This window comes from Anopheles coluzzii, chromosome X, assembly GCF_943734685.1.
Source record: "Anopheles coluzzii chromosome X, AcolN3, whole genome shotgun sequence".
NCBI lineage: Eukaryota > Metazoa > Arthropoda > Insecta > Diptera > Culicidae > Anopheles > Anopheles coluzzii.
Window position 1 is genome coordinate 11,416,146 of NC_064669.1, and position 24,999 is coordinate 11,441,144.

The window sequence follows — 24,999 nt, forward strand, 5'->3', positions numbered from 1 at the left end:
ATGCCGCCCAGCAGTTACAACAGCAGTCGTGCCACTGTGTCCTAAGAGGGCGAGGGATCTATGCCGCCCTGGATGCAGTGTGGAAAAGGGACGAGGACCCATGCCGTCCCGGGTGCTGCCCTGTACTATGGGGGCGAGGGTGTCATGCCGCCCCGGGGGCAGCCACAGTGTCCAAAGAGGGCGAAGGTGTCATGCCGCCCTGGATACAGCACTACGAGCAACAGCAACGCGCAAAGGAAGGGCGAAGGGTCATGCCGCCCTGGCTGCATCGTGACCAAGAGGGCAAGGGTGTCATACCGCCCTGGAACAGCATCATCAGCATCAGCCCCAGCTTCAGCGGGCAGCAGGAACGTGTAAAGGAAGGGCGAGGGTCTATGCCGCCTAGCATCAGCATCAGCAGCAGAGCGCAGCAGCAACAACAGCAGGAACATGTGAAGGAAGGGCGAGGGTCCATGCCGCCCAGCATCAACAACAGCAGCAACAGTGTCCAAAGAGGGCGAGGCCGCCCTGGATGCAACAAAGCATCCGCCGCCGCAGCAGGGTTGTCGTCGTCGGCTCGGCTCAAGCACGACAAAGGGCGATAGCAGGGTGGAAAAAGGCGACGAAGGCGTACGCAGCATCGCCACCGCGGCAAGTGATCGTCACCGTCGTGGAACAAACGCGAGAAAAGGGTGAGAGCGAAGCCGATAAGGGTTTCGGTATCCGTGGTATACCGAAAGCGCTCGCGCCACAGCATCCCCAGTATTCATCAGCATCGGCCGGAGGGTGTCACCACACCGGTATTCCCTCAGTGGAATATTCCGTGTCGGTTCGACCCCTCCGGATAAATAAAGGGGGAGATGTTGTGGGCAGCCGTGCGTGCCGACCCCTGGACTTGCCGTGGCAGTTGCGCTGCCACCGGTCAACGTCCAGGGGGACAACAGTGTGTACACGCACACTGTCGCACACACTAAGCGTGCAAGGCTTAGTGTGTGCCGAGCGCCTAGGCAGAGTGTGCACGAAGGCCGATCGAGCAGGAGCTCTCGGCAGGGGCGCTCGGTGCGGCTGGTGCGCGGCCCATACAGTATACGTTTAAAGTGTTTGTTCATTATGTATTTTATTTATATCGTATGTTTAATAAGTGTTTAAATAAAGCAAAAGTGTTTAAACATAACAGTTAAGGCGAACATTGTCCGTACTCGTTAGTGTAATTTCGATTTTCACTAGCGCATCTGGCGGCGGCCGACCGAAGCATTTTGCCAAACAATTTGGAGCCGCTTCAGAAAATATGTTATTAATCCATGTTTTTTTTTACTTAAACTGCATTGAAAAGGCTTTTTAATTGATAGGTGGATATGTTGTGCAACAATTTCAGCCATTTTCGCACCGAAAAATGATGAAAATAATACTTTATTTTGAGATCCGGCACAGCTATTCCTTTGATGATCAGAAAAGCTTCCACTAGCCGCCGCCAGATGCGTTAGTGAAAATCGAAATTACACTAGCGAGTACGGACAATGTTCTCCGGCCTTTTCGTGTAGTATCATAATTTTTAGCCTCTCCGAAAAATTGCGATTTTTCTCATTTTTTGTGCTTAAGCCGGTCGGGAAATGTTTTGCACTGTATCGAACAATCTGTTAGGATTGAATTTCATCCGTTTCCGTTTCACAAAGCGATAAAAAAACTGATTGAAAATTAGTTACGCAACAATAGCTCGTTCGATGACTCAAAAGACATGTTACGCTAGTTGCCGCTAGATGGCTCTAAATAGCATTAGCCAACCAGTTCCGTGTACCCTTGCTAAATGTCGTATAGTCGGATTTGGTTGCTTGGGTAATTTAGGTTTGACAACACTGCGCATTGCCCAGATGGGAAGCACCGTATGACAGCTAGCCTACAATCGTAAACAAAGTGTGCGTTTCCATCGGATCGTCCTACTTCAGTTGCCGCTCGTGATTTAGATTAATTGTAGTTATTCCAATCAAAAATAATAAAAAAGTATAAGAGCAAGTGCACTAAAATCTCTTCTAGCAGGCAGTTGAAAGGCCAACATGTGCATTTGAGCGATTTCAGCTAGCATGCAGCAAGAAAACAAAGTCCCTCCGGTATGATTACGCCAGCAACTGGATTGCCTTCTGAAGAAGATTTACTAATTGACGATATTTGCCTTCAGGCGGATCAACAAAGCACGTGCTTATACTTGACCCCAAAGCCACAGCGCAGGTGCTTCACGCGCAAGAAACGAGCGGCGAACGACGAATCCCGGCTGTGCTTGCAATCCATCAGCTCGAACGAAAAAACGCCGGCTGCTGAGGCGAAGCGAGAACGATTGGCTTAATTGCCTAGGCCTAGCGCTTTACTGCTTAATGCCGTATAATGACTAAGTTGGAATACCCAGAGAACGAGCGCGAACGAGCGTTGGAAAACGTGGATAAAATGCTTTTTAGGATTGCCTCCGAACTACCGACACTGCTAGGGGGAGTGTGTACTGCCAGCAATGCATTAAAGGACACAAAGCGGTGCAACTTCAGTTCGCTGAGGTAAGCAGTGACAAGGAATGTTTAATCGATAAGAAAGCTTATTAATATTATTTAATTATTTTTCTAGCGCGGTGACAAGCGAACTTCCACCTAGCATCGCCACTGAGCTCCGAATAGCGAATGAGGTAGCAGATAGCAAGCAGTTTTTCCTCTGCACCAAGGGGATGTAAGTTGTTAATACTTTTGGATTTACATCTAAGATACATGGAATGCCATTAGTGACAAATTTAAACCATTTTTAGAGCGGATGCATCCGACAGACTGACAACGCTAATGGCGGAAGCGAAGCAGTCCCGTCGTAAACTCGACCAGTTTCTTGCAATCAACACGGCAGCGGCGGAACAGCAGCAGCAGCAGCTCCAGAGGTCGTGCATTTATCTCGACCAAGCACTGGGCCTACTGTTTGCCCTAGATCTTGAGCTGCACGAGATCAAGCTTGCCGCCAGTGCGCTGTACCTGCATGGACAGAAGGCAGGAGCCGCCCAGCTGCGGGAAACGGAAGGATTGAAAGGCGCGGTAGCACGTCTCGTGGCAATTCTCTCATCAAAGCACTACACCTCAACCCTGGCTACGATAGTTTCACAATAAACCAATTAGCGCATCGCAATTGCTGGTTGGCTTAGAATGTGTTTGATGGCGTTCGTGCGTTGAGGTAAGCAAACTAGTTTTATAGCAAAATTCGACTAGGACGAGCAAACATTTCAAATTGACTCGCACTGATTGCAAGCAGAGCAACAGTGTCATAGCAATTTATAGGTGTGCATAAAGATTGATTTTCCTGTATCGTCTGTAGATTGACATTGGTAGAATTAAAGACATAAAATACCTTTCGAACGATTTTGTAGCAATGATTTAATTTTAATCATGTAGCCATCGGCCGAAGGAACCGGTACTACACAGAGTAAAGAATAAATATAGTTGTTTGTCTTAGTATACTCTAGAAACGTTTCACACAGTCTCTCCATCGCATCTACAAGTGCTTTAAGGTACTGGTTGTCGTTATGAGGGATTTTTTTTATTGTAATTTAAAAGGAAAATAGAATAATTAGGACAACCATTGCTAGATTACTTATGGCAAGAAGTGATAAGATTTTTTCGCAAACAGGCAACGATTTGTATCAGATTTTTTTTTATATTTTAGTTCAAACTATAGTAATTACCCGCATGAGCATGAAATTCGAAATACGCGAATGCTCTCCATTAGACAGCTGCATATGAGTTTTATGAATATTTTTTTTTCAAATCTCCAATTCTCTTGTCAAATTTTACCAACATTTAAAAAGCAGTTTACATAAACTTCGCGCAAAACAACTGTCTTTCAGTAAAATTATTTAGTAAGGGCTAAATAAGCCCCCTAAAGTCGGACACCTCTTATCTTCACGAGATGAATGACTTTGTGTTTTCCCAGTTTACTTTAAAAGCTTATAGGGTAAGCGTACCAATTATGGCTATATTATGTCATCAAGATGCCGATTTAACTGCTGTAAAAATAATTATTAGGAAACATTTTGAAAGTCTGCATGTTTTCTTGATAGTATTTTTTATTTTGACTCTGTGTTTATCGAAATAGTAAAAAAATGCATCACAAGGTACCAATTATGGCTATAGTGTTCCAATCAATTTGCCGCAGCTGTACCAATTGTGACTGTGGCTCAAAACTCGAGGATATTTAAACCAAAAGTCATTTTGTTTTAAATAATAGGCATTGTTTTAAATCATATCAAGTAATAATAAGTTCACTGCAGGCAAATGAGTATGTGAACAGTATTAAAGAAGTAAGTGTTTCAAATATTCGTTTTGTATCACTGGTTGCATTGATAGCCAGGCTCAGTTAATCGCACAATTGATGGATTTAGTCTTCCAAAGTTCTAAAATTTTACTCCATTTTTTAAGTTGAAAATCCATCCTGCAGTGGTGCTGCTAGCAAAATGGTAAGAGATGCCAAACATCTTGGTAACACATTTTCAAAGGGTGATATTTAATAAACGGAAGTGGGCAGCGCGGAACTTCCTCTTCTTCTTTGGCTCAACAACCGATGTCGGTCAAGGCCTGCCTGTGCCCACTTGTGGGCTTGGCTTTCAGTGACAAATTGATTCCCCCCCATAGCAGGATAGTCAGTCCTACGTATGGCGGCGCGGTCTATTTGGGGATTGAACCCATGACGGGCATGTTGTTAAGTCGTACGAGTTGACGACTGTACTACGAGACCGGCTCCCAGCACGGAACTAATGAAGCACAAATGTTTTAAAATCATCATTTTTGAAATAAATAAAAATCCATCTGTGGTTTTAGTACGCAAATTGACTGTTCTAGAGTTCCATCCATGATCGGCGCTATATGCTCAATTGGTACACTTACCCTAATTGTCAAACGTAGCTCCTGCTTTGTCGATCATTTTGCAAGCAGCATAAAATATGTATGTAGCTTTAAATTTGAGTGATGTGCTTGTTATTACATTGATACATTGATATGTTACATTGATCCTGTTTGATATGAAGTTTATAGTTTAACCTTTCCACTATTACTTACATTGCAAAATATCATAAAACTGCATCAATATTTTGATAATTATTCCGGACAGTTTCGAGCTCATGTTTCAAATTACGGACGATTTGAATCATATACCAGACAGCCTTAAAATTCCTTTTATAATCTTCAAATTTACACACACAGACACACTACACTACACACACAGGGACTTGGTATGAAGATATTCAATCAAATCATGCCGAATGTCCGGAATTTGAACCATAACGGTACCATGTTTTTGTGTGCACAACATCCTTTTTTTCTACTTCGCTAGTGAAGCTGACATGCACACAACACTATGAAGAGTGTACATTTTAACATAATAATCAGTTTTACTAGCTCTATATTCGTTAAGACTAGTTTTGTACATTTGTGCATGTGAAAAAAAAACTAAACGATTAAATATAAATTGCAGTATCTATTGTGCTACCAACAGTGGCAGTGAACCCTCTCACGATAAGTACCTTCCGTAACGAGCGATTCTAAATTTTCTACAGAGTTAAAAAGGTTTTTTTGATGAGCAAAGCACATTAGGATGAAGAAGAAAAAAACACAAAATTCAAAACATAAGGAAAGAACTGAAAAAAGAGCACCGCCGGCACAGGTAAATAATTGTTTTTCATTTTCATACAGGGTTTTCCAAATCAGTTTCGAACATAAGCATTGTTATTCACCGCGTGCAAAATGTTATTCCACATCGATCTGACGTTTCCATTGCAATCATAATAAATTTTAATTTCTTCAACATGATTTTCAACACTGCTCAAGCTGGATTGAGTTTGACAGTTCTTTGTGATGTGTTGAAAATCGTGTGTAAAAACTGAATTTTCATTTCCATCCTACATAATATTTTTTAATTTCTTGAGCTTGATTTTCAACACTGAAGTGCGAACGGGTGATGCGATCCGGCTTCAAGCCCCGCGTGAAAAAAGGATGGTAGCAGCCCGTTGAAGTGTTGAAAATGATGCTGAAGAAATTTAAAAAAAATTACACAGGGTTTTCCAAGCCATTTTGGAATTTGCATATAATTATTCACCGCATTCAAGATTTTTTTTTTAACAGCTGTCAAATGATGTATTTGCTTCAAAATGAAATTTTAGTTTCATCCCATGATTTTCTTCTTCTTCTTGCGAGAGGGGATGTATCCTCCTATGTTGTTCAAACGCTTGTTTGAAACAGCATATTCAGAGGCTTACTCTCTCTTGTGAAGACTTCGACTATCTAGAGTCATATGTCTGGCAAATATCCCATGATTTTCAACACATGACAAAGAACTGTCAAACTCAGTCGTGATGAAAATCATGCTGAAGAAATTAAAAATTATTATGAATGAAATGAAGTATCAGATGGAAGTCGATTAACATGTTGCACGCGGTGAATAACAATTTTAACATTTTAAAGCAAAGAACTGTCAAACTCAATCCAGCTTGAACAGTGTTGAAAATCATGCTGAAGAAATCAAACATTAGAAATTACAAACTAATTAAATTAATTGAATTAAATCAGATGGAAATGAAATGGCAGATCGATGCGGAATAACAACATAGAATGCATTATTTTATGCAAAACAACGGATTAAACTCATTTTGCGCTTGCATTGCTGTTTTTTTCTTGTTATGTGTTTAATATTCAAAAACATCATTAAACTATTAATTTATTGACCAATGCTGTACCATATAAATATATCACAATAGATAAGTTTGCCACAAAAAAAGTATCTTCAATACTTTCAATTTGTTTTCTTCAAACGCTGCCAAAGTTGGCCAAACCCTGCAGTTAGCGCGACTGTTAGCATAGCACAGTACAAGCAAGAAATGGTACTCCCACTACTTGACCAGAATACTCCCTTGTAGTGAACTTTTACACAACGGCACAGCACAAGACTTTGTTTTACATTGTGGAGAAAGCTTCACAACAAAAGACACTTCTCTAAACATCGCATCAGGTGCAGTTGCGGTGAAGAAAACCCAAATTCAAATCTGCCAATCTTCTCACCATTTGCGAGAAGGCATGAATTGTGAATTACTTGCAATTAAACATAGCGAGGAAGGAAAAAATTATCACTCCAGAAGTTCTGCCCCTTTCTCGTTCCCGTTGTGCTGCTCTCGTTTTGTATTTCTGCTCTGCTTCGGCGGTCGAACTTCTTCGCTATCGGGTCGGTAATCAGAGCGCTGATCCGAAGACAGTGTTTGTTCGTCCTTCCAGGATTACAGTCTCTCTCTCTCTCTCTCTCTCTCTCTCTCTCTATTTCTCTTTGCTGTAAACCTTTCCTCCCACGCTTGGCGAGAGATCGTCCTGTTTGGTATGCCCACTACGGCACTCTGGCCAAACAACATTACAGGAGCTGTCTCGTGCTCGCTTCCTGCTCGTACACCTTGAACAGTTTTCTCCCCCACAACACACACACACACACACGCACACAGCCACTCTCTTTCTCTCTCTCTCTCTCTCTCCTTCTCTCGCTCGCGACGGCTTTCCCGCTGGAGCAGATTGGCCCCAGGCAGGTCGGGAAAAGCTTGAACTCCCGTCCGTTGGCGCTTACAGTTGCCTTTCGTTTGTCGTTGGTGAAAGTGAACGCGCCCGCGTGTGTACGGACAGGTTGGCCATCGCCGTTTTTTGGGACAGGGGGGGGCTCTTTTGCACCGGGAAAGGACCACCACCACCACTAGCAGCGGTACCACCCAGCTAAGGAGGAAGTCTCTGTCCACTAACCCGTGTGTGCTTCTGTGTCGTTTACCTCCGGGCTTTTGGGGCCAATTGCGGGGATTTTCCTCCCGCCGAGGAAATAAGCCCTGCCGGAGACGGGACAGGAAAAACGGGAAAAATTCTCGCTCGCACAAGTGTCTGCGTGTGTGTGTGTGTCAGTGTACCAATCACATGATCTGCCAGCCCGGAGCGTCGTGCAACAGTCGCGCGGAAACGGGTAACAACTGCGCTGCGCTTTGTGGCCACGCTTGGGGCCACGGGTTTCGCACCTCCCTCCCTCATCAACAGCAATCAGCATGAAGCATGCGATCCTATCAACCAGTACCACTGCACCGAGAGCACCGTCGGATTACAAATCCCAAACGATTTCACCGCGGCCAGAGACACGCAGTGCTCGCGCGCGGAGTGGCGTTAGAAGGCGTGACGCTAGAGGTGTTATGTAATAACACAAAAACCTCTTTGCCATTGCCGTGCAGTACCCAGCGCTGTTCGAGCGTCCTGGAAAGGAAGCTCCTCCTGTACACACAGCGCTGCGTGTGCGATTCTGCCCTCGCCTGCAACCGCGTCGCACCTGTTCGCACCTGTAACGCGATGCGACGCGGTGTTTTGTTGCACGCTGCTGCTGCTGCTGCTGCTGCCGCTGCTCACAAACCGATCATCCCAGCAGCGTTCAATGTATTGATTTTTCCTGACCCAACTACGCGCGAGTCCCGATAATCCGCTCTACTGCTGATGGGCCTGATTTTGGTCTGCCACCGTGGTGCGATGGCGCGTCCATGACGGTTGGGGCTTGGGTTGTACACTGTTTTTTTTTTGTCTTTTCCTCTTCTTCGAACTTTGATGGGAAAAAAAAACCGTTGATTTCGCAACATGGCTAAAGCCCATTTGCCCATTGCCATTTTTGTTTTGCTTTGCGCTGACCCCTGTGTTTCGCGAACGGTTTGTGGGCTTCGCCGCGTATTTCGCCGTACGGACGTTTCGTTTGATACGGATGTGGGGGAAAAAAAAAACAAATTCCATTGCGTCCGTTTGATCAAAGCGAAGGCTTGATTGGACATCGGATTTTTTTTTTTTGTTTGTACTGAAAAATACACTCCCCGTGGGCAGCAGCACGTGTTAGAGATCCTGTCACGTGGCGTGTGTCATGTACCGCCGCCATCGTATGCTTCAGAAGTGAATTTAGAATTTACAACAAAAAAGGGCAGCCGATTTATTGAGATCAGAACGATGTGTAATCTCAGCTGACAGCTCATCGTGCAACACAAGTTTAAGCACAACCACCTTAATAACACCTCGCAACACTCGTCCTTATTTAGCATTTGGTTTGTCATTTTTCTTTCTCTTTTTCTCTTTTTCTCTTGTTTTCTCTGTTTTTCGAATGGTCACACTGCATCAACTGGCAATATATGCACCTATCTGCACACCCGCACACCATTGCACACGCCTGTATTTGCATCTGCACCATCACCACCACGACCACCACCATCACCAGCACAACACGCAGAGTCGTCCTGATCGGTGGAGCAGTCTGCTGGAGCACGCCATGCACGAACTGCCTGCACAGACCTAGCCTGAACGCGTTCCCGCACACACACACACACATACACACCCAAAGTCACACACGCACGCAGTAACCGAGCAGGCGAACGGAACCCGTAACAGAGTTCGCGCGTTTCAGCGTTAGCGACAGCCCTTTGGTGCACACTTCCAGCGCGGGTTCCGTCGCGTCGGTACTCTACCACACCCCCTCCTTCCCCTCCTGCCCGTCTGCTTTCCCTCCCGGCCGCCTTCTCGGTAGCGTGTGGCTGGCGGGTGTGATGGCCAACACTGCCCATCTGTTCCGCAGGCAGAGCTCCCGGGATTTGATCCAGCAGGCGACCGTTCGCAGCCTAGATGAGCTCGAGCTGAGAGTAGGTTCTTGGGGGACGCATGGGGACGGGCACAGTGGCACAGAGAGAGAGAGAGAGAGAGCGACACACATAGAGAGAAAGAGAGAGAGAGCTAACTGTGCGACACATTCCGCTCACAGGAACTACGCAGCCGGCTGGTGCGGGCGGAGAACGGCTCGCAGAATGTGGTGTACGGTGCGACGAACCAGGCGTTCATCAGCGACGATGATCCACCGATGGCGCGCATCCTGGACATTGGACCGTCCGGGACGGGGCCGCCGGGCAAGGATGCGCGCAAGCTCGCCATGCAGGCGTCCATCGTGTCGCAGCAGCAGCAGGAGTCCGCCATCGCCGAGCGACCGGAAGACGAGCGGGAAAGCTGGGACAGCAAGTGGACCTTCCTGCTCGCCACCATTGGGTAGTGTATAGCCCTCTGCTAGATGTCTGCTGCTTCGACTGGTGTTGGGCTTCATGAATCTTTTGAGTGGACTCATTTATGTGCATCTTCAGCGATGAGTGATTCGCATCTCGAATCGAATCCCTAAAGATTCGTGAATTTCCAAGGATTCATTAATCTCCAAAGAATCATGAATCTCCAAGGATTCATGAATCTCAAAGGTTTCATAAATCTCGAAAGATTCATGATTCTCTAAGGATTCTTGAATCTCGAAAGAAGGTACTTGCCAACAAGTCTCAAAAGCCTGACTCTGGCATGAGCACGTAGATTGTTATGCCAAGAAGAAGAATAATAAGAAGCTCAACCTCTGTAGCTGAATCTTTATGAGATTTATGAATCCCTTATGATTCACGAATCCCGGGAGACTCGTGAATCCTTCGAGGTTCATGATTGTTTGAGACTCATGAATCTTTCCAATAGAGATTCAGAATCAAAGATGAATCATGAATCTGAATCAGATTTACCCAATACTACCTTCGACATACGCTGTAGTAAGTCTAACGCTCCGTCTCTCTCTCTCTCTCTCTCTCTCTCTCTCTCTCTCTCTCTCTCTTTCTCTCTTTCTTCCTCTCCCCAGGTACGCCGTTGGGCTAGGTAACGTGTGGCGCTTCCCGTATCTGGCGCAGAAAAATGGCGGCGGTGCATTCCTGGTGCCGTACTTCGTAATGCTGCTGCTGCAGGGCCTGCCAATCTTCTACCTGGAGCTCGCGATCGGGCAACGCCTGCGCAAGGGTGCGATCGGTGTGTGGCACGAGGTGTCCGCCTACCTCGGCGGTATCGGCATCTCCTCCGCCTTCGTCAGCTACATCGTGGCGCTCTACTACAACACCATCATTGCCTGGTGCCTGATCTATCTGCTGCACAGCTTCGAAACGCCGCTGCCGTGGGCCGAATGTCCGAAGCGGCTGTTTAAGAACTTCACCTACGACATCGAGCCGGAGTGTGTGGTGTCGTCGCCGACCAAGTACTACTGGTATCGCGAAACGCTCCAGGTGTCGCCGAGCGTCAACGAGCCGGAGCAGATCAACTACACGGTCGCGCTGGCACTCATCACCGCCTGGTCGCTCGTCTACCTGTGCATGGTGCAGGGCATTACCGAGTCGAGCAAGATCGTCTACATCACGGCCATCTTCCCGTACGTCGTGCTGATCATATTCTTCTTCCGCGGCATCACCCTCAAGGGTAAGCACACTCTCAAGGCCGTGCTGATGCTTCTCGTGCATCACTTAACAACACTTTTTTTTACTTCTTCTATTCATTCAAGGCGCATCGGACGGCATCGCACACCTGTTCACACCACGGTGGGAATCGATTCTGGAACCGGTTGTCTGGTTGGAGGCCGGTACGCAGATTTTCTTCTCGCTCGGGCTAGCGTTCGGAGGGCTGATTGCCTTCAGCTCCTACAATCCGGCCAACAACAACTGCTACCGGGACGCGCTCGTCGTGTCCGTAACCAACTGCTCCACGTCTATGTTTGCCGGTGTGGTTGTATTTTCAGTCATCGGCTTCAAGGTAGCTCGACCTTCCCTTGAATGCATTACTCCGATGCAGAGTTTATCGAGTTTTTTTTTTCAATACCTGTTCTACATCCAACCTCATCGTTCACAGGCCACCTCCATCTATGACAGTTGCGTCGAGGAGCGCTCGGAGATGATACGTCAGAACAAGTCGCACGACCTCTTACCTGTTTGCGATCTGCAAAAGGAGCTGGAAAATGTAACACCCCGCGCTTGCATCGATCAAGTTCATTTATTATAGTAAACGGTTTCGGTTTTTCCACATCTTCTCCTGCAGAGCGCATCCGGTACCGGATTAGCATTCATCATCTTCACCGAAGCGATCAACCAGTTCCCGGCGGCGCAGCTATGGGCCGTTCTGTTCTTTCTGATGCTGTTCACGCTCGGTATCGATTCGCAGTTTGGCACGCTGGAGGGCGTCAGTACCTCGCTGATGGATATGAAACTGTTCCCCAACGTGCCGAAGGAAATGATCACCGGGGTAATGCGTAGCAGAAGATGTGCTATACTATATGAATCACGTTCAATACGTGAAGATTCAATCCAACCAGTCCAATATCCACGATCCCAGAAAATGTACATGATCTAAAGATCCAATCGAGTCCAGCCCAATACCCACTCCAATACCTGAAGATCCAATACCATCGAGACAAATATCCACGATTACAGATCTTGTCCAATTTCTGAAGATCCAAACCAATCCAGTCTAATATCTACGATTCCACAACTCTATGGGGAGTATCCCACCTAATCCAAACCAATACCCGCGATGCTCTAAGATGCCCAATGCCTGTAGATTCAACCCAGTCCAATGTCCACTATTCAGAAGCTCTCTAATACCTCACAATCCACTAATACAATCCAATCCAGTCCAATATCTAGGATTCCACAACATCGTCCATAGTTGAAGCTTTAATCCAACCCAGTTCAATATCCGGTTCAATTGTGCCGGTCTCGTGGAACAGTTGTCTACTCGTACAATTTAACAATATGCCCATCAAGGGTTCAAGACCCGAATGGACCGTACTCCCATATGTAGGATTGAGTATCCTGTTATGGGTAACCAATAAGCCTCCGAAAGCCGCACCCCTAATATTGGTATAAGCAGGCATTGATCCGACAATGGTTGTTATGCTAAAGAAGAAAAAGAAGAAGCTGTTCAATATCCTCGACACCAGAAGATGTCCGATGCATGAAAATCTAATCCCATCGAGTCGAATATCCACGCTTACAGAAGATATCCAATACCTGAAGATCCATTTCAATCCAGTTCGAATATTACAATGCCAAAAGATATCCAATATTTGAAGACCCAAACCAATCCAGTCTAATATCTACGAGTTCTGAAAATGTCCAATACCCGAAGACTCAATCCCATCCAGTCCAATATTCCATGATTCCTGAAGATGACTAATACCGCGCACGGAGTCATTCACATAGATATTTGTTTTCGCAGGCTCTGTGCATGTCCTGTTGTGTACTGTCCCTGTGCTTTGCCAACGGTGCCGGTAGCTACATCTTCCAGCTGATGGATAGCTTCGCCGGCAGCTACACATTGCTTATAATTGCGTTTTTCGAATGCATCGGTGTCAGCTACATATATGGGCTCAAAAGGTTCGTGTAAGCGGTACCGCTCCATTGCTCCGTCCCTTGCATTTACACGCTCCACGTGCTTTTCAGGTTCGCGGACGACATCGAGCTGATGACAGGTTCGCGGCCAAGCCTTTACTGGATGCTCTGCTGGAAGTACATATCCCCGATCGCAATGATAACGATTTTGGTCGCCTCCTTTCTGGAGCTCGCATCCGAGGGCAGTAGCTACCCGGGCTGGAATGCGCTCACCGGTACCACCGATCAGCTCGAGTGGCCGCACTGGTGCATAGTGGTTGCCATCTTGCTGATACTGGTGTCCATTCTGTGGATTCCCGGTGTGGCCATCTTGCGGTAGGTAGCCAGTTTGAAGAGTAGGAGGCTGATTTGATGCTATGGTCGTTCTTTTTTTTTCTTTTAGATTATGTGGCATCAACGTGATCGAAGACAGTGAGCCGGCCTGGTTCCCTTCGGCGGAGCTGCGTGACGTGCACGGTATTGTACCACACGAACCGACCGACATTGAAATATCATTGTTCTGCATACGGGCCGACGGTTCCGAGGGACTCTGCTGTCCCATCTACGGTCCGCGCGAACAGCCACTGGACGAGGAGGAGTAAGCTGGGCCTGCTTACGGTGGGCAAAATGCATGTAAAAAAGAACAAACCATTTCTCTCTACGCTCGTAAGGTACTCGTAAGGTACAGACACAAACACATAACAGAGATCGGTGCGCTATGATTGAACCGTTAAATAGCTGTATTTTTGTTATTGTGTCTGTTGTTAGGTTGACAAAACAGGAACGTCTAACGTACCAACTGAAAGAGCTAGTCGACGCTGAAGCCATACTTACATCCACGTCCACCAAGCAAAGCATCCAATATATATACACACCTTTACCCGCAACACGGCAACGTATACACCTTAGATGGATCTACAGTTGCGTAAAAAGAAAAGCCATCCTATGCTAGCGTTTAAGTATGAATGTTCGAATTTAGTGTTTAAACATAAAAAAAGGCAACACACTCCCACCACTCACACATAAAGACACGGACACTATGCAAAAAGAAGCAGTAGAGAGAGAGAAGAAAACACAAACAATCAAACCATCTAGAACAGTGCAAAACGCCACCCAAGGTGAGGGCGAGCGTAACTGACAAGACTTGAAGATTATACAACAAAAAAACAAAAACAAAAAACGAAAAGAAAATCTCCATTCATCAATTAGCACTGCTAGTCCACCTTGTTGTCGCTAACCTACCGACTTTAGCATATCAATGTGTTCCCAATTGACGGTTATTTAATGTTGGGATGTTCTTAAAAGAATCATACACACATAAACTCCACACACATAGATACACCTAAGTAAGGCAAAGATCAAATTTACGTGCTCTCCCGCGTGCACACTAATAGCGAGTTAGCGAGAGCCGAACGGGCATCAGCCTTATGTTCAATATACGTCTGACAATAATCCTGTTGCCTGATGCCTGCTGCTCCCGGAGGACGCTCCATCAGGATCGTCCGCAAGTGTTCGTTGCTGCATCTTGCTACACGACGAGCGACGTTTCAAACCGCGGGACAGATACGACAATAATGTGCAACCATGACTAATACCATGTTTATCTAGAGAAACAATACTAATCTAAGAGTATTAATTGTTGAATACAGTATACATATTATATATATACACTCACACTCTCGTAGTCACGTATATCTGTACATATAAGTAATTTATAATAAAGGACGACGTTGTAGAGTGGATCAAAGTTGTTGCCAAACAAATTGAAGCTGGTGTAGTGTATAGCCCGATGGGGGTGTAATTCCAGAGAATGTTCATGATTACAATAGTTTTTAAACGGTGGCAATGACAGACCTTGCCTAATTTGTCTTCTCTATTCCACCTCTACATGTACTGTCCACTCTTGCATCCAAACGACGGTTTAGAACATCCTGTATAGAGAAGAAGAAAATAGACCAGCCTAATAAAGCTTATTGCAAGACCGCAAAGCGGTTGTAGCGCCGGATAAGTAAGTAAGTAATGCATTGCAACGAAATACTCAACAATGGCAGTGGCTAACCTGATCACATCGTAGCCAGATGATGACTACGTTCTGATAGCGCAGAGGACCCCCACCAATTCCTGGCTCATTGTGCACTGTCCTCCCGATTCTATGTACACTTCGAGAGCCCTAAAAATTGTATAATCAATTGCAACAATATTATGACGGTTTTACGATATTCTGTGCGTTTTAGGTATTGCTGACTTAATGCAAACATTGGTGTAACGACTTCCGACAGCGTGCTCAGACAAACGTATAGGCAACAGAGACGTGCCAGTTTGCCTAGTCGGACATAGTTTCGTCACAACGACTGTTTCGTCTAGACATCGTTGTGTTTAAGTTTCTATACTGTTCAGAGGTTCTTTATTTCTATTGTTTGATTATTTGGTCGTTTGTTTCAAACGCTTCGATACTTAGTCGCTTGAACTAATTTTGAGTCCAGATCCTAAGTCACTGTTCAGGTATATATGTACCTTAGAGCTTGTGGCGCTTCTAGTCAGTCAGGTTATAGCTTTTCTGTGGCGGAAAACGATGATATCAATTGAACTGAAATACATCACGCTGGCATGTGTGCTGGCTGCTACTGTAACTGCAGGGTCGCACTGCCACAACGACTACTACCAGCTTAAGAGTGTCTCCCAAGCGCAAGAGGAGTGTGCCCGTTACCGGGGCATTCCGTGTGCCCGGCTAGCGGTCTACAACAAGTATATCTACCCAAACGATACCCAGACGCAATGCATGGTACGTTGTATGGGCCTCAACCTTGGCTGGTGGAATGACACGCACGGAGTACAGGAACCGGCAATGCGGAGCTTCTTCCATCCGGACCCGGACGACTGCGACTACGAGCGCCGTACCTACCATTGTCTTAATTCTCAACGTCTCAATCACCCATCACCGCACGTCGATGTTTGCGAACGTGCGTACGAATCCTTCCGGTGTTACTATGAGCAGTACGGCAACATCGTCGTAACGCCGCAGTTCGTCCCACTGAGTGATCTACAGCAGGTAGATGTATTGTTGCAGTGTGCCAATATGCTACCATTAACCGTCGGAAGATCATGCGCTGGCGGTAGTAAACCGTCGAAGCGTGATGTCGATTGTTTAGCGCGCTGTTTTCTACTGAGAAGCGGATTGTACAGTGAGCAACATGGACCACATTTGGACCGTCTGTACGTGCAGTGTAACAATTACGCGAACGAGACTCGTTTTCGTGAAACCACCGGTACCTGCTACCGGCGGCTGAAGTCGGAATGTCAGGACGAATGTGTTCTAGCGGGTCGGTTTTTGCGGGAATGTTTCTATGAAGGAGGAATATCAATAGTTAACTCACTCCCCGCATCGGAAGCATCTGTAGAATCGGCAGGTTCTTTGGGTTCGGGACAAGGATCTGCCGAATTGGGAGAATCTGTAGGATCTGGAGGTACTTTAGGAGAGTCAGGATCTGTACGATCGGACCAACGATCTGCAGGATCGATAGAACTTTTAGAAATGACAGGATCTTTAGGATCGGGAGAAGGTTCTTCGCAATTGAGAGGATCTGCAGCATCAAGAGAAAGTTCTGCAGACATGGAAGGATTTGTACGACCGAGAAAACCTTCAGGATCTTTGGGATCGGCAGGAACTTTAGGATTGGTCGGATCTACAGGAACGGAACAAGGATCTGTAGGAACTGGAGAAACTTTAGGATTGCCAGGTTCTTTAGGATCGGGAGAAGGTTCTACAGAATTGGGAAGATCTGTACGACGAAAAAAACCTTCGAAATCGGTAGGATCGGTAGGATCTGTGGAATCGGAAGAATCTGTTTAATTAGGAGGATCTTACGGATTAGGATTAGCAAAAAAGGAAAGTAAATGTGGAATTGAGGAAACATTTAGATTCGGGAGGACGTTTGGAGCCATTGTCCACGAGTGTTCTTGCCGAATCTGAACGTTGTGCAATCGAAGACGACAATTGTGTTATTAAATTGGACAGAGTAGCTTACACCATCCGACGTGTGATCAAGTGGTAGACAGTGGCTTCTATTCAAAAAGACTATTGTCATTAACAAGGGAGAAATTGTCTATTGGACTGGTAAACTCTGTATATATATACACTCACACTCTCGTAGTCACGTATATCTGTACATATAAGTAATTTATAATAAAGGACGACGTTGTAGAGTGGATCAAAGTTGTTGCCAAACAAAATGAAACCGATGTAGTGTATAGCCTGATGGGGTGTAATTCCAGAGCATGTTCATGATTACAATAGTTTTTAAAGGGTGGCAATGACAGACCTTGCCTAACTTGTCGTATCTATCCCGAATTGGCTACGGAAGGTACCGGACCCGTCTGTTGATCGGTGCTCGGGCTTTTGCTGCGTTTCGTCATCTTTCGATGCTTCTTAGAATGGATGTGAATCTGCCATTGATGCTCGCCGATGAACACCCGCTGACACGTTTCGCAGCGGAATGTACGCTCCGTTTGCAGTCGTTCGCGGTCTGTTGCTATTTTGGGCACACAGGGCACAGGGGACGGCTGTCCAGATTTGATGGCATCGATGATGGCTAACGCCGGATCGGATACCTGCACCTTCCAATGGTCGACATTGCCGGTGTCTAGTGCGTAGATTGGTGGCACCTCGCGACCAATATCGGACAGGAATCGATTGCGGATCCACTGGAGCTGACGGCGGGCATAGCGACGCGTGACCAGTTTCAGGTAGTCGAGACAATCCTCCAGCATGCTCAGACCGGTTGGCTTGGGGCGGGGATGTCCCAGCGACGTAGTACGGTAATCTAGAATCTCGAGATCCTGTTCCGGGCCGTACGTTTCTAGATACTTCACGAACTCCTTGAAGCCTATGGCTTGTAGTATGCCCTGATGGAACTGGCAAGCGCTGTACAGAGAAAACATCAAGATCAAACAACCATTAGGGTGGCGAAATTGACAACACACAGTTATGGTAGTTCAACTCACTCGTAGGGTTTGACGTACGATTCATAAAATGTTCGTATCTCTGGCAGCAGTCCTTGGGCAACCATACTGTCCACCCTCGCATCCAAACGGCGGTTTAGAATATCCTGTATAAAGAAGAATAAAACAGACCAGCTTAATGTATTGCAACGAAATACCAAACAATGGCAGTGTCTAACCTGATCGCATCGTAGCCAGATGATGACTACGTTCTGATAGCGCAGAGGACCCCCTAAACCGCAAGCACCTGGCGCTGACCGTTGTTCCGCCAATTCCTGGCTCATTGTGCACTGTCCTCCCGATTCTATGTACACTTCGAGAGCCCTGGAAATTGTATAATCAAATGCAACAATATTATGACGGTTTTACGATATTCTGTGCGTTTTAGGTATTGCTGACTTAATGCAAACATTGGTGTAACGACTTCCGACAGCGTGCTCAGACAAACGTATAGGCAACAGAGACGTGCCAGTTTGCCTAGTCGAACAGAGTTATGCAACGACTGTTTCGTCTAGACATCGTTGTGTTTAAGTTTCTATACAGTTCAGAAGTTCTTTATTTCTATTGTTTGATTATTTGGTCGTTTGGTTGCACTAGATGCACTAGCAGTGAGCCCATAACAGAAATAGCTGCACAGGTGTATATATACCTTAGTGCTTGTGGCGATTCCATCAAGTCAAACTCTAGCTCCTCGGTGACAGCAAACGATGGCAACAATCAAGCTGAAATACATCACGCTGGCATGTGTGCTGGCTGCTACTGTAACTGCAGGGTCGCACTGCCACAACGACTACTACCAGCTTAAGAGTGTCTCCCAAGCGCAAGAGGAGTGTGCCCGTTACCAGGGCATTCCGTGTGCCCGGCTAGCGGTCTACAACAAGTATATCTACCCAAACGATACCCAGACGCAATGCATGGTACGTTGTATGGGCCTCAACCTTGGCTGGTGGAATGACACGCACGGAGTACAGGAACCGGCAATGCGGAGCTTCTTCCATCCGGACCCGGACGACTGCGACTACGAGCGCCGTACCTACCATTGTCTTAATTCTCAACGTCTCAATCACCCATCACCGCACGTCGATGTTTGCGAACGTGCGTACGAATCCTTCCGGTGTTACTACGAGCAGTACGGCAACATCGTCGTAACGCCGCAGTTCGTCCCACTGAGTGATCTACAGCAGGTAGATGTATTGTTGCAGTGTGCCAATATGCTACCATTAACCGTCGGAAGATCATGCGCTGGCGGTAGTAAACCGTCGGAGCGTGATGTCGATTGTTTAGCGCGCTGTTTTCTACTGAGAAGCGGATTGTACAGTGAGCAACATGGACCACATTTGGACCGTCTGTACGTGCAGTGTAACAATTACGCGAACGAGACTCGTTTTCGTGAAACCACCGGTACCTGCTACCGGCGGCTGAAGTCGGAATGTCAGGACGAATGTGTTCTAGCGGGTCGGTTTTTGCGGGAATGTTTCTATGAAGGCGGATTATTGGGATCTATACCAGTCCCTGGAGGTCTGGGTGGATTAGTAGGTGGATTGACCGGATTAACAGGGTTGGTACCACCTGTAACATTGCAATTGACATCGCCTGGATTAGCGGCAGTAACTTTAACATTGAGTGCACCTTCAGTAATGGTAGGAGCATTGCCAGTACCTCCAGTAATGGTAGGCACATCGGGAGTAGCCGCTAATGTGGGGATATTGTAATTGTCACAACATGCAATAATATCCGTATTACCAGGCAATCTAGGACCGCTATAAAATATTATCCCACTAGCAACAAAAAAGCACAACTAAAAATATGTTCTCATCATCTTAGAGTTGTTCAGAATGTACATGATCTATCTTCTTTGAGGAAAAAAAAACACAAATTCTTTCAACAGCCACAATCGTCTTGGATCTTCACTTCAAAAAGCAAAAAAGATCGGTTTTCATACCCAATCATTGCCAAATTGGAACCATTCAGAAAAGGATAAATTTTGCCTCGACGACAAAGGTCACATATTTTGAAATAAAAGTATCGCATTCATAGTTGTGTATGCTCATTGCAATGGCTTGTTTTATTTTAACACTACTTATACCCTTCAGACATAATACAAAAATCACAAAGCGTCAATTATTACCGGAAAATCGTTTAAAGCCGTGTCAAGCTATTGTTCACCAGACCGGCAGTACAGTAGTCAACACGTACGATTTAACAACATGCCCGTCATGAGTTCAAACCCCGAATTGACCGTGCCCCCATACGTAGGATTGAATATCCTGCTATGGTAATAAATAAGTTATTAAAAGCCAAGCCCACTACATGAAGGCCTTGACCGACAACGTTTGTTGTGCCAAAGAAGAAGAAGAAGAAGAAGAAGAAGGTGTTGTTGGGTGTACAAATCATCAAGCAGTGCACCATGTGAGCAGCGTTCAGGAGAAAAAGGTTCAAATTATGTCATCGAAGAGCTTACAACTGCTATTAAGAGATTGTTCTGAAATCATAAAATGAAAATTCAAGACGTTATTTCAGGTTTACTTCTTTTTTTTGATTTGATAGCTCATTTCTTCCGATAATCATTTAAAATAATTTCATCCATAAGGCTGCCACGGCTAGCCATCCAGTACCCAGTACGGTCGGTCATATTTTTGAGTACATTGTTGTTGAGCTAAAGAAGAAGTTGTGAAGCTCTGTCTCGGTTGCGTGAAGCCCTATCCTTGCGTGAAGCCCTATTGTATGGTAAATGATGATCACAAAAGCTTCGGTTGTTTCTGGTTTGTTAGCGTAACACTTAACTTTAACAGCTTCTCATAAATAATAGTCCAATGATGTCAAATCGCAGCTCCTTGGTGGCCAAACGACAAGAGAATTGGGACTGATCATTCAAAAACTGTGCACAAAAGATGGATTATAAAATGGGCTGTGTGGCACGGAGCGCCATCCTGATGAAATCAAAGATCATCAATTTCATGATCGTAGGCCAACTGCTGATCCTCACCTAAGTCGCAGCACAGAATGGGAGTGTTTGAGCTATACAATCGTGGTATATTACAGGTGGGTAAGACAGGTTTAGTTCCGATAGTATCGTTGCACCGTTTAAGATCGTTGCATAGGCGGAATGCTTAACAAAGGATCGATTTTGAGTAACATACATGTATAGGATTTACAAAGCCTAATTTTAAACGGTTTAGAGGGCGCATATTTGAAGGTGCTTGTCATCCGTTGTTGACTCAAAAACAATATTTCAATCAAACGAATATGAAACAATTTAAATAGTGCGACAGTAAATCAAGAACACAGCAGAACTTAATTCTCAAATGCTTTGTTTTATTCACCTTAAAGCCATGCTGATCGGTTTATCATTCGTTTTTCTTAACGTCCGTAGCACTTGTGGAGCGGGCACGTCTTAACCTTGTTGCAGTAGCAGACGGGCTGGCCGAGGAAAGCCTTGGCAGCGTCGACGAACACGGTGTGGAGCAGGTACTCCAGACCACGCGACTCGCCGAAGCAGTTCTGGAACGTATCGTAGGCCTGTTGGCAGGTGCTCTTCTTGCAAGCCAGCTTCTTCTGGTTCTGCAGACAGGCGACGGTCTGGGCGTTGTTCGGGTTGAACACCTCCTCCTTGTACTGGTAGTAGAGACGCTCCAGCTTCGCGCCATCCTCCACGCTGTACAGTCCACTGCGGGTCACGAACGAGTAGAAGAAGCACAGCGACTCCTCGCCGCTCGGGAAGCATCCTCCAGCAAGGCTCTGCAGGGTGGACTGCGAGACAGCCAGCATACCGAACAGATCGTAGGCGACCTGCAGATCCTCAAGGTAGGAGTTGACCACGAACTGCGGGCATTCGCTCAAGGCACCGTAGTACTGGTAGTAGCATTGGAACGCCTTGTACACCTGGGTGCAGAGGTCATCGTCGCAGGTGTACAGGTTCTCCGCCAGACACGCTTCCGTGCGCTCGACGTTGTGGAAGTCATCCGGGTACGGCACGAAATGTCCGGCAACCATGTTCTTCTGCAGACCGGTGGTGTGGTTCCAGAAGCGCAGGTTGAAGGCAACGCAACGCAGCAGACAGCGAACCTCCTCCACATCGGGGTAGCCTTCCTTGACGTAGCGCAGCAGATCGTCATCGTGAACGCCTTGGTACTCGGCGCACTCAGCCTGTGCCTGGTTGAAGCTCTTCTCCACGACGTAGTGCTGCAGACTGGCCGACACCGAGACGGCGCCTACCGCCAGCACGAAGACCGAAAGTGCAAACGAGTTCATTGTTGCTCTAGTTGCTTGCTGTACACAATTCAGCTGGAACTGCATGCCTTTCTCACTGCCGAGGGCACATATATATACCAAAAGAGGGCTCGACCAACCAAGGGCCACGGTCACATGCGTGTCGTTTAGGCGAATCGTCATGTTCCTCCATTATCGCAGAGTCGTGTGACAGTAACAACAATAACAAAAATAATAATCTCTTTCGAAGTGAGGAACATAAAAAAAGTAGTAGTGAAAAACCGGCCTACTGATTCACACTAGTTATGTCAGCTAGATACCATTTCTCCTAGAAGTACGTGACTTTACCACACTTTTGGTTGATCTAAGGAAAGCTCAACACACACAGAAAGCGTACATGTTTCAATATTAGTTGTATTCCTACTCCACCTTTGCCTCATTTTTTAATCTAGTAAATGATTTTGTCCGAGGCCGATCTCGTAGTACAGTCGTCAACTAAATAAATAAATAAATAAACTCGTACGACTTAACAACATGCCCGTCATGGGTTCAAGCCCCAAATAGACCGTGTCGCCATACGTAGGATTGACTATCCTGCTATGGGGGGGAATCAATTAGTCACTGAAAGCCAAACCCACAAGAGGTAAAGGCAGGCCTTGACCGACAACGGTTGTTGAGCCAAAGAAGAAGAAGAAGAAATGATTTTGTATGGCGCTTGTATGGCGTAGATGTAAAAACAGAGTCTGTGCATTTAAAAACTTGCTTGTTATTACAGGTTGACCCTTAATAAATAAAAATAAATAAATAAGTTTTCGCAGCTGCTTCCGACGTTTTGTTCCAATGAGCCTAATGGTACAGTGCGACTTAACAACATGCTCGTCATGGTCTCAAACCCCTTTATGGATCTGACAATCCTGTGATTTGGTTAATACTACTAGTTTATAATAATTATAAACTAATTAAGTTATTTATAGCCTATCCCATAGGGCAGGCTTACCTAAAATGGCCGCTGCAACAAATAAGAGAATATTTGGAAATTCATAGTTTTGCTATCTTATATTTTATTTTTAAGAATTGTGTAAAAGGTTAAATACATTATCCCCGCTTAGATTCTAATTAACGTAAATAAAATATAAAAATTCACTGACTTTCAAACAGTAGCAATAGTTGGAAATATTACTTTTCAATTTTTCAATTATTCAATTGTTCCAGCTTTCCGCAAAAAGACAAAACCAAAGGTTCAACGAACATGGACGTACAACTCTCTAAAAGAGTGAATTTTGTGCTCAAATAGTACAATATCTCGTACAGTATGCCAATATAATGATTGCAATCGCTAAATTCATTACTAAACACTATTAACTTAAGATATATGACCAATGGAAGACAGAGGGTGAAGTGGCAAACACTTGTTGAGATAGCAAGTTGACATGGAGTCCTCTACTGATCCAAGGTCGAGACAGTAGTATTAGTATTTATATTTAAACATTATTCATTTTCTTCACAAATTCATTACATTGGTTCTGTTAGCTAATTTCCATTTTCACTCCTTAACTCAATACGTTCTGTTTACTTTCTTTTTGTATGCCGTTTTTGACTCAATCAATATGTTGATTATGGAGGACGATTCTACCTTTGGGAAAAATTGTAAAAAAAAAAATACCTGATACGGTCGAGATAACATATTGGCAGTTAAAAGGCGCGAGACCGTGAACGGTTTCGAATACTCCCACTGTAGGCCAAGCCTGCCAATGGGGCTTTAGCGCCGGATATGTAAGCGGGGCGGTCCCGTGGTACAGTCGTCAATTCGAACGACTCAAAGGCTTGCACGTCATGGGCGCAATCCTAGTGCACCGTCCCCCCGTAGCAAAGATTGACTATACGGCTGCGTGGTAATGAATAAAGTCTCGAAAGCCTGTATATAGGCCGGCATGTCCGCGTAGGACGTTACACCAAATAGAAGAAGAAGATGTAAGCAATATAAATGGACAATTTTGTGACTAACATTCGTCTACGAGGTCATGACATATTGAAAAGCCAGCGAGTTTAGCAAAACCTGAATTATAATGGGGCAATACTGTAAATCTATACTCATATATCTATACTCATTAACGATGTAACGCAAACTGGGATCCAGATGAAAAGACATACACTAATGGAGGAATATTAGAAATATTAGAGCCAGCACGTCTACCAATATACACCCTGGTTAATGGTTAAATAAAGTATTTCGTTCAACGTATACGTATAGGATAGTATATTAAATTTTTGTTTAAGCATCATTTTTGTTCGCCACTTATGGCATCGCAAGACACAGTAAACACTTAAATAGTAACGTAGCGCAAACCTTCACTAATTGCAGATGTAAATGTTTGACAATCTACTCCTCCATAGAATTATAACTCTATAGAGCAAAGTCACATGGCTCGAATTGTGCATAGCCTCAGACAAACTGACAAAAGATCAGAACAGGAGGAGAAATCAATGCATCAATTTCTGCTTTTAGCAGTTAGGTTATAAAGTTTGTTATAGTAGTAGAAGCAGTACAACAAATCTCTTGATTTGAG

At 45.4% G+C, this 24,999-nt stretch overlaps 5 protein-coding genes across 6 annotated transcripts in view; 4 read left to right on the top strand and 1 right to left on the bottom strand.

The window, feature by feature from the left end:
- Nucleotides 1-1,858: 1,858 nt before the first annotated feature.
- On the top strand, nucleotides 1,859-3,353 carry LOC120948768 (uncharacterized). Its single transcript, XM_040365475.2, has 4 exons — nucleotides 1,859-2,084; nucleotides 2,153-2,519; nucleotides 2,587-2,685; nucleotides 2,762-3,353. Exons 2-4 carry the CDS (start codon nucleotides 2,356-2,358, stop codon nucleotides 3,105-3,107), a joined length of 609 nt encoding a protein of 202 aa, XP_040221409.2. The 5' UTR covers nucleotides 1,859-2,084; nucleotides 2,153-2,355; the 3' UTR covers nucleotides 3,108-3,353.
- A 3,395-nt stretch (nucleotides 3,354-6,748) lies between these two features.
- LOC120948685 (sodium-dependent neutral amino acid transporter B(0)AT3) lies at nucleotides 6,749-14,993 on the top strand. Its single transcript, XM_049605426.1, has 10 exons — nucleotides 6,749-9,664; nucleotides 9,784-10,061; nucleotides 10,678-11,282; nucleotides 11,365-11,612; nucleotides 11,709-11,816; nucleotides 11,895-12,098; nucleotides 13,074-13,231; nucleotides 13,298-13,561; nucleotides 13,629-13,907; nucleotides 13,994-14,993. Exons 1-9 carry the CDS (start codon nucleotides 9,572-9,574, stop codon nucleotides 13,825-13,827), a joined length of 2,157 nt encoding a protein of 718 aa, XP_049461383.1. The 5' UTR covers nucleotides 6,749-9,571; the 3' UTR covers nucleotides 13,828-13,907; nucleotides 13,994-14,993.
- Nucleotides 14,994-15,401: 408 nt separating this feature from the next.
- On the top strand, nucleotides 15,402-16,981 carry LOC120948732 (general odorant-binding protein 45-like). The gene is made up of 2 exons (XM_040365412.2): nucleotides 15,402-16,676; nucleotides 16,813-16,981. The coding sequence occupies exons 1-2, from the start codon at nucleotides 15,798-15,800 to the stop codon at nucleotides 16,894-16,896; spliced, it is 963 nt and encodes a 320-aa protein (XP_040221346.2). The 5' UTR covers nucleotides 15,402-15,797; the 3' UTR covers nucleotides 16,897-16,981.
- Nucleotides 16,982-17,466: 485 nt separating this feature from the next.
- Nucleotides 17,467-24,999, bottom strand: part of LOC120948724 (tRNA dimethylallyltransferase) — a 71,841-nt gene continuing 64,308 nt past the window's right edge. The window contains exons 4-6 of one of the 2 annotated variants that reach the window (XM_040365398.2): nucleotides 18,403-18,547; nucleotides 18,227-18,330; nucleotides 17,467-18,146 (exon numbers count right to left, since the gene is read on the bottom strand). In XM_040365398.2, coding sequence (XP_040221332.2) covers nucleotides 17,564-18,146; nucleotides 18,227-18,330; nucleotides 18,403-18,547 — 832 coding nt within the window. In that variant the 3' untranslated portion in view covers nucleotides 17,467-17,563. Of the gene's footprint in view, nucleotides 18,147-18,226; nucleotides 18,331-18,402; nucleotides 18,548-21,566; nucleotides 22,530-24,999 lie in introns of those variants that run through there. The other variant, XM_049605495.1, reaches the window with a different exon arrangement.
- Nucleotides 18,929-19,961, top strand: LOC120948746 (general odorant-binding protein 45-like). The gene has a single exon (XM_040365438.2). The coding sequence runs from the start codon at nucleotides 18,931-18,933 to the stop codon at nucleotides 19,933-19,935; it is 1,005 nt and encodes a 334-aa protein (XP_040221372.2). The 5' UTR covers nucleotides 18,929-18,930; the 3' UTR covers nucleotides 19,936-19,961.

Bases quoted from the DNA above. Each gene is read 5' to 3' on its own strand.
- LOC120948768 (XM_040365475.2), top strand. From the start codon at position 2,356: ATGACTAAGTTGGAATACCCAGAGAACGAGCGCGAACGAGCGTTGGAA. The intron at 2,520-2,586 runs GTAAGCAGTGAC...TTATTTTTCTAG, and splicing joins TGCAACTTCAGTTCGCTGAG to CGCGGTGACAAGCGAACTTC. The intron at 2,686-2,761 runs GTAAGTTGTTAA...AACCATTTTTAG, and splicing joins TTCCTCTGCACCAAGGGGAT to AGCGGATGCATCCGACAGAC.
- LOC120948685 (XM_049605426.1), top strand. From the start codon at position 9,572: ATGGCCAACACTGCCCATCTGTTCCGCAGGCAGAGCTCCCGGGATTTG. The intron at 11,613-11,708 runs GTAGCTCGACCT...CATCGTTCACAG, and splicing joins TTTCAGTCATCGGCTTCAAG to GCCACCTCCATCTATGACAG. The intron at 11,817-11,894 runs GTAACACCCCGC...CTTCTCCTGCAG, and splicing joins TGCAAAAGGAGCTGGAAAAT to AGCGCATCCGGTACCGGATT.
- LOC120948732 (XM_040365412.2), top strand. From the start codon at position 15,798: ATGATATCAATTGAACTGAAATACATCACGCTGGCATGTGTGCTGGCT. The intron at 16,677-16,812 runs GTAGGATCTGGA...GAGGATCTGCAG, and splicing joins CTGCCGAATTGGGAGAATCT to CATCAAGAGAAAGTTCTGCA.
- LOC120948746 (XM_040365438.2), top strand. From the start codon at position 18,931: ATGGCAACAATCAAGCTGAAATACATCACGCTGGCATGTGTGCTGGCT.